We start from the raw sequence: 15361 nt of genomic DNA, 5'->3' as shown, positions 1-15361 counted from the left end.
CAGCTTCAAAGGGCTTTAAACGATACCAGACGATGAATAAGGGTCTTATCTAGCGAAACGATCGGTCATTTCCAAAATAAATAAAAAAGTTTAAGTTTTATAAGCACAAGCGCTCGCCTTGCTCTGTTCTGTGATGCGCGTTCGTGACGTCACGTAATACGCAATTACGTTGAAAAGGTCACGCTTGACGTGTTTACAAATGTGCGGAAGGAGGACCATATACACATTTTCAAATGTATTTGTGTCAGTTTATCGTTTAAAATGCCCATTTCGTGTGCGTATCCTCGGTGTTTTAATATTAAAAAGCCAAAAAGAACATTTTCTTCAGGACAGAAATTTTTCAAGCGTGACCTTTTCAACGTAATTGCGTATTACGTGACGTCACGAACGCGCATCACAGAACAGAGCAAGGCGAACATTTGTGCTTATAAAACTTAAACTTTTTTATTTATTTTGGAAATGACCGATCGTTTCGCTAGATAAGACCCTTATTCATCGTCTGGTATCGTTTAAAGCCCTTTGAAGCTGCACTTAAACTGTCATTTGGACCTTCTACCGTTTGGGTCCCAATAGAATCCATTACATGGGGGGAAATCCTGGAATGTTTTCATCAAAAACCTTAATTTCTTTGCGACTGAAGAAAGAAAGACATGGACATCTTGGATGACATGGGGGTGAGTAAATTATCAGCAAAAGTTTTTTTGAAAGTGAACTTCTCCTTTAAGATATATTTATTGCAGGTAAATTTGATGTGAAGATGTAGAAAAAAAAGTTCATTCTGAATCATTTTGACATTGCCATCAGCCACACTACTAAACACACACACACACACAAAAGCACTGTCCAATAATGGTAAACAAATGATGTTTGGACTGAAAGAGAAATGGGTGGCCTATTGTGCAGTAAACCTGACTCACCCATCGAATCTGAACCCACTGCTCCACCATATGATGACATCAAGCATCGTGTGCAGCAGTTTGTCCCTTTTATCCACCTTATTGCTGATGAGTTTACGGCGTGTTGAATTATGGGAGGCACTTCCGGTTTGGGGAACTTCCATTCAAAAAGGCTGAAACTAATCATTTCAAACCATACGGTTGCCCTATAAAGCAGATCCGTCAGTTTGACTGGATGAGCCGTCAGTTTCCCTTCATGATTTGTTTTCAGACATCATGAGAATAACGTCACACTTGGTATTTTAACGTGACATATGTTATAATAACAAGAATATCTATGGCAAGAGCTCTTTTCAGTCGCTGCTTCTTTTCCTCGTGATTATTTTCTTTTTTCCCTTTGCAATCCGCTGTAAAAGTATGAAAAAGGCAAACATATACTCCACATTTGTGGACTGTTCTCCCGAATTTAATTTAGGCTACGATATAATTCACTGGAATGCACAAAGAATCTCGTTATTCTCCTCAAATCCTCACGTCTCTTTCCAGGTTTGTTTTCACAGGTAAATGCAATTTATAATCTGACAAAATGACGGAAATCTCTTTAAATAGTGTCACGTAATGCTGAAGTTAATGAACATTTCTGATTAACGCAACATAAGTTATAATACAAATATATATATATATATATATATATATATATATATATATATATATATATATATATATATATATATATATATAGTACTACAGTCTGTAGTACTATATATATATACATATCTGTATTATAACTTATGTTGCAGTGATATTTAACCCGTCCGTTATTGCTGTGGAAAGATTCATGCTTTTGGGGTGATTTGGTCTGTTGAAATCCCTTGTTGATGCTTTTACATGTCCTTTTATTGTTCAACGGTTGAAGGGTGAGTAGATTAATGTCATCTAATTGTGACACTTTTTTAATAGAGCGAGCCTTTCACTGATGTTTACAGTTTAACGGAAGTTACACCCATAATTCGCGGCAAGCATAATGGGGCGCAGGAATAAGGTGGATACCGTATCCTGTATAAACACTGAACACGACTGCCCTGACCTCAACCGCAACACACACACGACACATCTGGAAATCTGCAGCGCTGGGAAGCATCTGAGTACATGTGATCTGGGTCACGTCATCAGACTCCAGAAATCTAGTACTTGTAATTAGATGATATATTATGCTTTTAAATGCCAATAATCTAATATTTCTAATTTTATTATTTTATAACATTTTGATTGTTTTTATTTTCAAATAATTGATTCATTTCAATTGAATATTTTTATGATTTAATCAATCATTAGCTTTTCATCAACTCACAATCCCCCTGCAGTTCTTTCATTAATCCCAGTTTGGGAAACCCTGGCATAATATGCGTTTCATGTTGTTTATAACAAAGAATGGACAATATTTTCTTTATAATTTTTATAAATTATATATATATATATATATATACAAATCTAAGTGATAAATGAGATAGGTCAAAATAATCTAAAAGTACTCAAAAAGTAGTCAGAATAAATCACCTAAAATATGTAAATCTAAATAACATTACTATTTTTATTACGTAATTTGTAATCGGTAACGACTACAATGTGCAAGTAAATCTGCCCAGCGCTGCACATCTCTGCATTCATGATCCAGCTAGCCGAGAACATTATTATCTTCAAAACTGGGAACCACTCAGGAAAACCTCAGAGAGTTGACCATCTCCCATTAGAGGAACTTTCTTAAAGTCCCCCTGTGGTGAAAATACAGCTTTTAATGTTGTTTATGTGTCTATGTGGTGTTTTTAATATGCTTTCAGACAAACCATGTGTAAATTCATAAGTCGACACCATTGCTGAGTATTTCCTCCTTAAAACTGCAGTGAACCAAAGACAGTCTCAAAAACACGCTTTGAAACCGCTGGTGTTTCTGACGTCACATGGGCGTCAGTTTGGTTTGAGATGTGCTGGGGACAGAGACGCATTCAGAAGTGCTGGGTACAATCACACATTATTTTCTTTTTCTCTTTCGCGCAGGTCATGTTTTGAAAGACGATGTCCTGTAGCTTACTAATGTAAATAAATAAAAATGTATACAAAAATGTACCATGTTGACAATGACATGACGTGGTTTAATGTACCTAAACAATGATTACCAATGATTTCTCTCTCATATTGCTCCTCATAACCACTGAAAACTGTCAAAAAATCTATAACCCAAAGTCCAGTTATTATGGACGTTATCTGACATTAAGCGTTTCTGCTTCAATGAGGCTTGTAGGAAAAAGCATGCAAGCAAACTGATGATATGTGATAGTATGTGAAGATATGTGATTTTTATATACGCCTATGCTGACGTCACAAACTACCTTGTAACCAATCAGATCAACGTGTGATCGTCAACCAGTGGATCTCTGAGCTGATGAGTGAGTGGAGGCGGGGCTCATTTGCATATTCATAGAACAGCGTATACTAATTGAGGCAAGGGTGTCGAGTTACATTCAAGATATTTTAAGACACTTTTTTTTCAAGGAAAAAACTTTAAATATGTAATTTTGGTGATCAAAGATTAGTTTTAAGGGATAAAATGATTGACTACAGGGGGACTTTAACCTTTTAACTGTCCATCAGTGACGAACAATAAGGAGATGCAGTAGCTGTATTTCCTTATTGCTCGTCATCACTGATGGACATCTGGAGAACTGGGAAGCTTTGGATACAGTTCTGATGCAGTTCAGTTATTAAAAGAAAATAAATATGCATCATTCTCACATTGAGATCATGTCTGCCTTTAAAACAACTCACCAATGACCAGCAGGCTGAAGAAAATGGTCATCCCGCTGGACTGCTCCTCTTCCTGGGCCTTGACCCCCGTCTGCTCCGGCAGGATGGGCTCGTTCTTAGGAGGCTCAGGGGTCGCGGGCTTGGGCACAGCTGTGGTGCTTTGAACAGTGTCATTGCTGGAGCTTTCGGTGTCATTCCTGTCGGATGAATACATTTGCATAATATATTATTACACATTTTACTTTATAATCACTTTTTAAATTTAATGTAGGCCTACATATTATCTCCTAAGATATATCTCAATGACGAAACGTATTTACCTCATGAAAATATATTATTCAAAGTTGTATGACATTCACACCTATATTGTCAATGCAAATGGATGGATTTTCTAAACGCTCCTACAAAACTAACTTACTAAACAGAAAGACAGAAGAAATAACTTATCTGTACATGACATTTACAGCCAATAACTGTAGGTAGATCTATACTTGTACAGGGAAGGTATCAGGTGGTAATACCAACCTACTATATATGTGTGTGTGTGTATGTGTGTGTGTGTGTGTGTGTACTATGCCATATTAGTGATGATTAACATGTTACTGAATATTATTCGTCACTGTACTGTACGGCACACCACAGCTGTCAACCACTCACTCACACTTTCTGCTGTTAAACCTGCGAGCAAACTGATGATATGTGAAGATATGTGAAACAGTAATACCTGGTCAGCTGTTCTGCGTGTCCATCAGCAGTTTTCTGATCCTGTGAATCACTGTCAGCTGTCTCATTATCGACAGGTTCTTCACTGTGTGTCTGATCATCTGCCGCAACAAACCGCGCGAGATCAGCCGTCAATATTATTAATAGCACACCGATTACAGCAGCTCGATTACTGACACTCATCGTGCTTTTAAACATAAATAATCATTAGACGTAAGGAAAAAAACGCAAAATTAAACTCATGTCGCCACAATCCATGTTTCGCAGAGTAAATATATCGTCATCATTATTTACCCGGAAGCACTGGGAAATGTAGTTTTAATTTGTAGTTTTAACCTCCGGGTATTTTTAAGCATAAACAATGGCATAAAACGTATATCCTGTATCGACATTCACATACATTATAGCACCCACAAAATAAATGACTTATCGCTGTATAGAAAAAGAAATGTAGGCTAGTTTAAAAAACGGAGCTGATGCAGTGGTGTCTGCTGGGAGTTAGAGTTCATAAGGTGGGCGTGTCTACAATGCGCATTTCTGTGATGCATCAGTCTGGTATGAAAGGTTTCATGCCATTAGTGTTTACATTTATAATCGACCTACAATGATTGGCATTTTCCGTTTGTGTGTGTGTAGCCTAACTGTAAACTTTATCTCAAACACTAGTCACTGTTTTATTAACACATTGTTCTGTTTTATTCCATTCCATTTTATTTGGTGTTCTTTTTAAGCTTGTTTTATTCTATTCGTGGTGTCGATGTTCATTAAGACAGATGGATTCATTGCTAATGTGATTTTTTTTTAGCTCATAGGCTAAAAATAAAAAATAGAAAAAATGAATTGCCCCTTGGCGATCAATGCGCGCATGTATAGGCTACTGTACATGCCTGTGTGTTTTACAGCCTTTGATGAAACCCGGACCATGAGTGCAGCGTTACGTAATCACGTAAAGTCATGCATTGCGATGTTCACACACTCCCTCCTGCCCTGATATCTGTGCGTAACGCGAGTCCCATGCGCTCCCCATTCATTAGCAGCGCGCGGGTGTGAGCGAGTGAGTGTGTGTGTGTGTGTGTGCTCGCGCGCTGTACCTATATACTGATATCTACACATGGAGATGATGAGACTCTTCTAACACGAGTGAACCTTCTAGATTGGATACCTTTCGGGATCGCACCTGAATCAGCGTGTTTGCGCTAGGACTCTCCATCTGGGTCTATTAACGGATCATATCTGCCTAGCCCACATATCCATAGAAGAATATCTGTCTATATAATGCCGACACATATAAGATTTCGGAGAAGGTCATTTCTCGGGCTTTTATTTCTCTTCTCGCTCTCCACTTCTGCACTGTACTTCATCTATTCAGCTCCTGGTATAGGTAAGGCAACATTTTATTTTATTTTTTTATAAGAATAGCATCTGAATACATGTGAAATCTGCTGTGTGATTATTATTTAGGCTGGTCTGTGTTGTTATATACTCATATTTCTCCATTGATGATGATCATACGATAAATAGCCTATTTGTTTCCGTGTTTAATGTAATAAATCAGCGATCGGGTTTTGTGTTTGGAAAGAACGTTCTGTCAGACATTCTGTCAAGCATCATGTATGAAGATCTCCATTTAGCCTATAGAGAACATAACACGCTGAGTGAATTTCGCGTTTATCTTTTTGGACCGTTCAACTTTGTTTATAGACTGTATTACAGTGAAATTATGAATTGTGCTATATGTTATAGCCTATAGGTTATTCGTCCTTTCCGGGTGCGTTGGCTCGGAGGCGCACAGTTTTGGGTGAAGCCCCGCCCACAGACGCTCCTTCCCGGCAGCGAGATGACAGTCCTGTGACCTCATGATTCAGTCATGAATATTCAATTAGGGCATGCTGACGTTGTTTTAGTAACTCTCACTGGAGGAAAAACTGAATCATATCTTAATAGCCTAGCATACGACAAGCCAGCAGGATTCGTAAATAACTTTTAATTAGCTTTATTTAAATCTTAAATAGTGCAGTATCAAACACTTAACAACAGGGTACATTAACAGACTTTATTACGCCATGCTTAAAAGATTATTTAATATAGGGCCTACACATGATGTCAAGTCACCTTTATTTATATAGCGCTTTTTACAATACATATTGTTCCAAAGCAGCTTCACAGAGATAACAGGAAAATAATGCAAAGCGTAATAGTAAGTTCAGTGAAGGTTAATTTTTGTTGTAAAAAAGTTATTAATTTAAAGCTTTTTTAAAGCCATATGACTTGTATTAGGTTTAAATATAATTAAGATTAGTGAGAGTGTAAAACTATAATTGTTAGTAGTACTGACCATAGAGACCAAAATTGGAGGCATTGCAAAGCTGTTTTGTGAATATCCTCCTGAGACCCTGAAAAAAAAGTTTTTTGAAAAGAATATATATTTTATGCATATGTTATGCTATGTCCTCTGTACACCAGCACTCAGTTGTTAAAAAGAAATAGGAAATGACTAGCATAGGCAAAAACAATGGGATGTTTTTCATTCATCAATTTTTAGGTTTAAGGATTTTTTTAACTAAACTTTGTATAAAGATGATCAACTTTATGTTATGAAAGATATAACGAAATTAATTGACATACCATTTTGCTTTATGCAATAGGCCTAGTGCCATTCAATACAATGTATTTATTCACTGTATCTAATTTGCATATCAATGTATTTATTCACTGTATCTAATTTGCATATCAATGTATTCTTGGAGAAACATGTAATGAAAGAAGAGGTGTAATAATGGGAGTAGTAATTGGCAACATTTTCCTAATATAATCTAATATTTAGGAATATTGATATATAATTTCACTTTATCAATGCCTGATAAAGTCCGATAAATGTATGAAATCAATGCCCTGCTCTGTAACAGAAAGTCATATTTTGATTAAAAACATTTGCCTGAGATTTGAAAATGAGTGAGATTTAAATGATAATTACAAACATATTATCATATAAGAGTGCTACATTTGATCACTAAATCAGTATCAGTCATATTTAAAGAAAAAGGAGAGGGAGTTTTCATGGTGAGACCTCCAAACATTTGGTGTCCCTGAAAAGCCCTGAATGTGCTTAGGACATCTGTGAGATGTACATGTATGGTGTCCGAGAAACAGGAGTCCGGTGTGGTCAAGTGTGTTACCGCTGTGTCCAGCCTGTGAACGTTTTACCATCAGTGTGAAAAAAGTAGTTTCCCAACATTGCGTTGTCATTTCTCCTCTGTATAGGCTTGATCTGCATTGTTCTCCACTTATGCAAATCTGCTTAATTATTAATGAAGTCACTTTAGAAACCATTTTAGCTTCCTTCTGCCTCGGGGGTTTACGCTCGTAGTAGGTGTTTAAAAGAGGAACAGGGACCAGACATGCTAGTATGTTAATAATGAATGAAACTCGGCAAGTTGTGAGCGTCCCGGACGGAGGGGGGTGCTGACAAGTTAAACGGGAATGCCCTCTTCTGGAAGAAGGCTTTGTTTAAATGCAGGGAAACAGGAAATGTCAAGCCCCTAGTGTATTTCTGCTATTTGTGGGGCATAGCCTACTTTGGCTTCGGCACAGGATGAAATATAAAGATATGAGCTCTCCTTTGGAAACCAATGTTTTTTGTTTGTCTTCGCCCGGAAAATAAAGCTTAGGAATTTGTTAAACAAATTCTTAAAAAAAAAAAAAAAAAAAAAAGTTAGTTTTTGTGTTCATGTAGATCGGATGTTTTTACTGTGATGGAAATCTATTCTTTCTGACATACTGTAGTTCAAAACTGAAAACACAAATGATCTGATCATCCTCCATAACACGGTCACTATTTACATCTCATATCGTCTCATAACTCTTGCGTTACCAAGGCAACGACTGCCGCTTTTGTAGTATCTTCCTAGAGCTCCGTTATCAGGCCCTCAGTGGGGAACGAACGCGTAACCGTAGGCCTAACTGTACCGGCTGGACCGGATCGGCACAGAATGGGATGAGAACCGTTCGGCCGACGGTGGAAAAGTGGCTCTTGTCTATGAAACCGGGGTTGGTGTGATGTAAATATGTGCGTTGATCAATTTTTATATGCGAATAAAAGTCTACATTAAATCTGTTCATCATATAAAATGTTTGGGTTAAACCACGGATTCATATGGATTACTTTATGATGTCATTATGAACTTTTTGAAGCTTTTAAATTTTGGGTCACGTGGACTTGACATCAAAAATGATGAGGGAATATATTAAAAATGTCTTTATTTGTGTCCCGGAGATGAATTAAAGTCTTCTGGGTTTGGAACGACATGAGGGAGAGTTGGCTAAATGATGGCAGAAGAGTTAACTAACCTTGTACTTAATTTGGTAATACAAATTTGCAGATTTGAATGAGCTATAGACTTAAGTAAGATTCCTCTCAACCGTTAAACCCTTGAGCACTGTAAGATTATATGAAAACACTGAGGTTGCAGAAGTTTTTTTCCATTAACATACTTCTAACTAACAACTACAATTAAACTTTACGACTACATGTAAACTAGTAGACTGTTAGGGATGGTTAGAGTTAGGGTTAGTAGAATAAGTTGAGATAGTTGTAAAGTTACTTATAGTCAGTAGAATGTTTACTCTAAAGTGGATCATTGAAATAAAGTGTCCCTTTAAAAATGACCATGCCACTGCCACAGGTATGCAGGGAAGAAGAGAGGTGAGGATCTTTGAGCAAACAGCCTTTATTCTGTGAACACACAAACACAAAGACAATCCAAACAAGAAGCCAATGGCAATAATCCAAACCAAATGGCAATGGCAATGATCCAAACCAAATGGCAATCGGATGAACGTGAGCTTGTGGTGGAGGGATTGAAGTGGACTAAATTATTGGAGAAGTCCTGCATGCAGTGTATACGTCACCAGAGAGAAGTCACTTGTTTTCACCGCAAGATCCAGTTATGACATTTTGATAAAAAATAAAGAAACTTCACACTGTTCACAATAAGACCTAAAATGCATTTATAAATAGATAGGATAGGGTGAATTTTCACTTTAATGCTGACTTTATGGATATCAAGGACAATGGCCAGGAACCAGATGCATCTGACCTCAGTTTGGCTAAATACACACAATAAGAGTGATGTGTTGTCTCAATGGGATCCATGGAGATACATGTCTCGTGTCCCCATGGAAACAACTCCCGAGGGGTAGTTAATGCTTGTGAAGGTTCGAAGGCCACCGAAACCTTCAGTAAAGCACTTATTGCTCATCTCCCACACGCTGCAGCTCGGGGAGGGATCGCGGGACACAGGTGTGTCTGATTGATGCAGTTTATTCAATTAAACCTAGAGAAAATCCTGCTGGAGCACAGGTCCTATTTATAGACGCGGACCCCATGGAAACCTCCGTTCGTAGAAAAAAAGAGGAACTGTCTTTCTGCAGGACTGCCTTTGTTCCAATCCTGAATATCCTGTTAGGGTTCATGAAGGGTCAGATCTGGGGATTGGAGGAACAATGAAATACATAATCCTGATGTTCATGAAATCATTGTTGAAATTGTTGAGCGGTCTCTATAATCCACGACTACAGGATTAGATCCATTGATTCCCATGAGATGATGCTCCTATATGAGATTAAGTAGGAATCAACATCTTTGTTGGTTCTGGAAAAATATTCCCACTAACCAGATCAACTTTTAGGGTTAGGGTAAGTCTTTGGACTGGGGTTGGAGTTTATCAAACTGTTTTCCCTTTCATTTTAGTTGTTTGAGAAATGTTGATCATTGTTGAATTTTGCTCAATGAACTTAATTAAATTAAGGAATACTTTTCCTCGCAATTAATTTAGGTCAGACTCAGTACAATAAGAAGAAAATAAGTTTATTTAAACTTATACTGTTTAACTTCCATTAGGAGTGTAACGATACCCTCATGTCACGATTCGATAAATATCACGACATGATGTTATTGCGATCCTCCAAGACATATAATAAAAGGTTAACAAAAAAAATACCATTGATTAAAATGCTAAATTTGATATTAAATTGTGTGTGTAAATGAACAGGCTTGGTCTTTGTTCTGGAAACCCAAAGCTCAGGACAATAGAGACACCAGAATAACAATATTCATGATTATGAAGCTGACAATACTGAATTATTCTAGATGAATATGCTTGCACTCTGTCACTGACTAGATATATTTAAAATAATGTAACTATACACAATACATATTGTTAAATTTTTGTATTGTGAAATATTGTGACTCGATACAGTATATTGTTACACTCCTAACTTCCATGTGTCATTCTAACCTGACATGTCTTTAGCACACTAAAATGCACTATTGCTGGTTAGTATCACACAGGGAGTTTTAATAAACTTTATGAACTTACACACAATAACTATATAGATAAAAACATCACAGAAATTCTTAAAAATGTCCAACATAACTGGACATGTCTTTCCCTGTACTGAAAAACACACACTGTACAATAACACCTAATGCAGCTCCAAAGCATGCACTGTAAACAAATATTTTCATGATTTGTTACTGCAACTTTTTTTCTTTTGTCAGATCAACTAATTTATGTGGTTTACATAATGTAATATTTTGAGTTTCTAGTTATTAATCTCCTTTATTGTATTAACTCAAATTTTGAAGTTCAATGAACTCAAAATATTAAAGCATACAGGTAACTTACTTTTTTAAGTTAAACAAACAATATGTATGTACAGTGTGCAGGGAACTACAGATCCACTGCCCAGTTAGTTATGTCAAAAAACAAAAACAAAAACATATCCATGTAGTCCCAATGCAAACGAATTAAGTAAACTTCAGTATTAAGTTTTATATATTAGTGGATTGAACAAAATGAAATTAAGTTGTGACAAAAAGTTGCTTTAGCTCATGATTAATCAACTATACTGCAAAGTAAATGTATTACAGTAATTACATTAAAGTTACATCCATGTTACAATGTTATTTTTGTTGCCTCAACCTCTACTGATTTGAGATCCAACAATTCAGTCATTAGTTTTCGTAATCTTCACGACTTGTGACGCCACCATTGCAGAAAGCTCTTGGAAAAAGCTGACATTCAGCGGCAGGAGATACTGTCATTACTTTGATTTTGTTGGGAGAAAAGATGCCAATAACACCGTTGTCGAATGTAAGGCATTAATTATTGAACGTTACATGGATAGCACATCCACGTCACTTTGATCCCGATATACACTGACCCACATATTATCACAAATCTTTCTAGATACATCATGAAATCTTATCATATCTGGGTAACAGGTCATTACAGTTTTAGCATCTTTATTACTTCAATGAGCTCATTGTTTCTGCCTTAAATTAATACATTGTTTAAATTAATACATTATTAGTGTGTGCTTTCACAGATCACTCTAAATTGTAATGTAGACACATGCATTTTCTGTAAAGCTGCTTTGAAACAATACTTGTGAAAAGCGCTATACAAATAAACGTGAATTGAAATGTTATTTGTAGCATTTTCGTATAAGCTAATCACTACACCTGTTTAGTATTTCTTATGTTAACATCCTTTTTTTCTCATAAAAATAGCCCAAATCTCATGAAAATAATATGAAATCATAAGCTGCCGTAATCGTGTGTTTATTAGTTTCATGTGTAGAGACGTTTCTCTGGACTAGTATGTTTGTCATTGGAAGAGAATTGCAGGTTATGAACAACACTGTAATATGAGTGACGTATGAGCAACGAATGACCTTCCTCTGAATCATGACATTGATCGTGAAAACACAGGGAGACAGCACTAGACACCAATATGCTCACCAGATCGCATGATTCACTGGAAAAGTAAAATAAATGATTATTCTGTCTGAAGAAATACAAACTAAATGTGTATATGTGCCCTAATAGACAACATATGCAATTACCAATATTGTGAGGTGTAACTGAAAAGTAATATAACAAATAATGTAACGAATTACTGTTGGCAGGGAGTAATAAGTAATAATATTACTCTTGAAAGGAGTGTTTGTTTGTTTGTTTGTTTTGAGCACCGAGCCGAACACTTATGGTGACCTTCTCTCTGTCAGAAAAACAGGTTGATACATCAAACCACACTTGTGTGTTCCACTGCAATGATCAAGGTCATGCTTCTGTCTTTCTGAATGGTGATCATCATTTCTGCGCAGCCTGTGGTTCAGACTGTGGCTGGTTACGTGGGATTTCGTGCACTATGAACCGAACTAAACCTGTTGGCCTGCTGCGTGGCTCCATGATCATTACCATCGTGGACAGTCAAGCCAAACATTATTCAGACACCAGATATACTTTTTTATATTTTTTTACTAGTGGGTGCAGGACACTATAGTTCATCTATGTAAGTGAGGAGAGCAAAATAAAGTAAACTGTGACATAATATACCCAAAAATTATTCATACAGTGACTACCAGTAAAATGTATACAAATGTAGGACCAAATTTTTTGCTCAAGTTTTTTTCTTTAATGGTTAATTCGACCTTTTTACACCACAGACTGAACAAAATGAAGAGTTAGTTGATAATTGTTTGACCTAAATTGGTATTATCTAATTGTGTAGTTAAATTTAACAGCTGACAGATATTCAACATGATTCATCTGCGAGACAGTCTAACAGAAGATGGACAAAACCAGTCAAGTACTGTTCTTGTCATATTTACTATAGCGAATAAACTGTGATAATGTGAGAAATGTTGAAGGCGTCTGAATATATTTTGGTTTGACTGTATGAGTATTGGGGCAATAAGCCAAATGAGCCGACTCGAAATCAGAAGGTACAGCATTTTGTCAGAGAGTCAAGTTCCTGCTTGTTTCCGTTCCCAGAATGTGCCAAGGTTTATGAGTGGCTGCCGGGCGAATGTTAAGGTGTATTTGTCTTTGCCAAAAGAGCAGATCCCCAAGACTCAATGATATTCAGGTCCACACACTAAAAGTGGGAACCTGCAATAGTTTAAAGAGCAACTGATTTAATAAAAAAGAGTTTTGTTGGTTGGTTTAAAGGTGCATCTGACTTTATGCATGACTGTGAGAAACATGAGTGGTTTGCTGATCATGCGTGTGTGACTTTTGCTTTTATGCTCTTCTAGCTTTGGTTAACATGGTGCATTATGTGCAGGATGTTCAACACCACAATCCTCAACCAAACCCCTATGAACACTCATGGAGACGCATGCAAATGCTGCTAGAAATCACTTTTCCGTGCAGAAACAACACAAGTTAAAACATGCAAGCACATCTTCAATGCGGCGGCATTCGTTTACAAGGATTCGCATTCGTCTGCGCGTCCAGCCGCTCTCCTTCTACACTGTTTTAACTTCGTGAAAGTCCAGCTGGTTCTGGTCTGGGTCATATTTGCATGGCCATTTGTTTACAGAAGATTAGGTCACATGGAAATGCGCCAGGAAGGATCGACAGAGGTAGACAGAGACAGGTAGAGATATTTACACCTACGCATGTTAGTCAAGTCACCTTTATTTATATAGCGCTTTCTACAATACAGATTGTTTCAAAGCAGCTTTACAGAGATAACAGGAAAATAATGCAACAAAGTTTGTTTCCAGAAGAAAATAGTGTCAGTCCAGCTTAAGTAAGTTCAGTGATGGCTCATTTTTGTTTTAAAAAAGTTATTAATTTAGTTATATATATATATATATATACAGCCGCTCTGGAGTAAACAGTGATGTTATCGTCCAGCTCAGTTCAGTTCTCATATGATAATGTCAATGCAGGCAGATCAATATTATAGTTGAATATTAAGTGTCCCCAACTAAGCAAGACAAAAGACAAAAGCCAAAAGCATAAAAGGCGACAGTGGCAGGAACCAAAACTCCATCCGTGACAGAATGGAGAATAAAGCCCGTCGCTCCGTCGCTCAGTTCTCCTCTGGCCAACACAACAGTGTATGATCACACATTGGTATTTGCATATTTTGTCACAGAGAAAAAAGAAACTGGACATAGATATAGCAATTTATTTAAAGAATAAGTTATTTGTATTACACTGATTATCCTGAGAAATGTGAACTATAGTAGATAGTTTTTTGTTTTTTTGTTTTTGCAGCATCATTTGTTGAACGGAAACACAACAGATGTGTGTAGTGCAGGCTGAACCCTGATAGGATCAGTCTAAGTCAGGGATGGGCAACTTCGGTCCTGGAGGGCCACTGTCCCACAGAGTTTAGCTTCAACCCTAATCAAACACACCTGAACAAGCTAATCAAGGTCCTCAGGATTACTAGAAAATTACAGGCAGGTGATTTTTTCAGGGTTGGAGCTAAACTCTGTAGGACAGTGGCCCTCCAGGACCGAAGTTGCCCATCCCTGGTCTAAGTGATAACCAGTGTTGCATGGGTGACAATGCTCACAGTTGTCAGAGATAGGCTGTGTTGTCCCAGCATGGCAAGCCCATCCACTGGAGCTGCTGGTTAAGGTCCAAGGACGGCCATGTGACACCAAATGCCACATTAAGACTGGAATTTGGTTAAACATCAATGTGTAATCCTCTTTCATAGCCACGTGAAAAATGACTGAGCTAATCTATTTACTCATTCAGTGATACGAATGATCAACAGTCTTATCTTCTGTTCATGACCGAGAGAAAAACTACAGTACATACTCTCAGATTTTGTGGTATTTAGTACACACCCTGTACACTGTAAAACATAGCTTGTGAAAATTTGTCTCGTACATATTAACTGTATTAAATTAAATAATTGTGATGGTTGTGCCAGCCTGTTTGGCTGTTGATGTACCCAAACCATTGTATTTAGCACAGATGGGACAAGAGATGTTCAGATTATTACTGAAAGTTAATCAAAAGAGGCTTTTCCAGGAAAAAAAACTAACAAAACACAATCAGGCTACACAACACATTGCATTAAATATTTACTATATATAAAGTGTGACATAAACAATCATATGCACAT

At 37.0% G+C, this 15361-nt stretch overlaps 2 protein-coding genes across 2 annotated transcripts in view; one reads left to right on the top strand and one right to left on the bottom strand.

The window, feature by feature from the left end:
• The window catches only part of slc9a8 (solute carrier family 9 member 8), a 38531-nt gene extending 33802 nt beyond the window's left edge, over positions 1 to 4729 (bottom strand). Inside the window, exons 1-2 of the mRNA XM_084098514.1 lie at positions 4423 to 4729; positions 3720 to 3895 (exon numbers count right to left, since the gene is read on the bottom strand). Of these exons, the coding sequence (XP_083954640.1) occupies positions 3720 to 3895; positions 4423 to 4619 (373 nt within the window). The 5' untranslated portion in view covers positions 4620 to 4729. The remainder of the gene's footprint in view (positions 1 to 3719; positions 3896 to 4422) is intronic.
• A 666-nt stretch (positions 4730 to 5395) lies between these two features.
• Positions 5396 to 15361, top strand: part of b4galt5 (UDP-Gal:betaGlcNAc beta 1,4- galactosyltransferase, polypeptide 5) — a 29291-nt gene continuing 19325 nt past the window's right edge. Inside the window, exon 1 of the mRNA XM_084099124.1 lies at positions 5396 to 5802. Within this exon, the coding sequence (XP_083955250.1) occupies positions 5697 to 5802 (106 nt within the window). The 5' untranslated portion in view covers positions 5396 to 5696. The remainder of the gene's footprint in view (positions 5803 to 15361) is intronic.

Source organism: Abramis brama, assembly GCF_963993115.1.
Source record: "Abramis brama genome assembly, chromosome: 22".
NCBI classification, from domain to species: domain Eukaryota; kingdom Metazoa; phylum Chordata; class Actinopteri; order Cypriniformes; family Leuciscidae; genus Abramis; species Abramis brama.
This window is presented reverse-complemented; position numbering and strand designations above follow the sequence as displayed.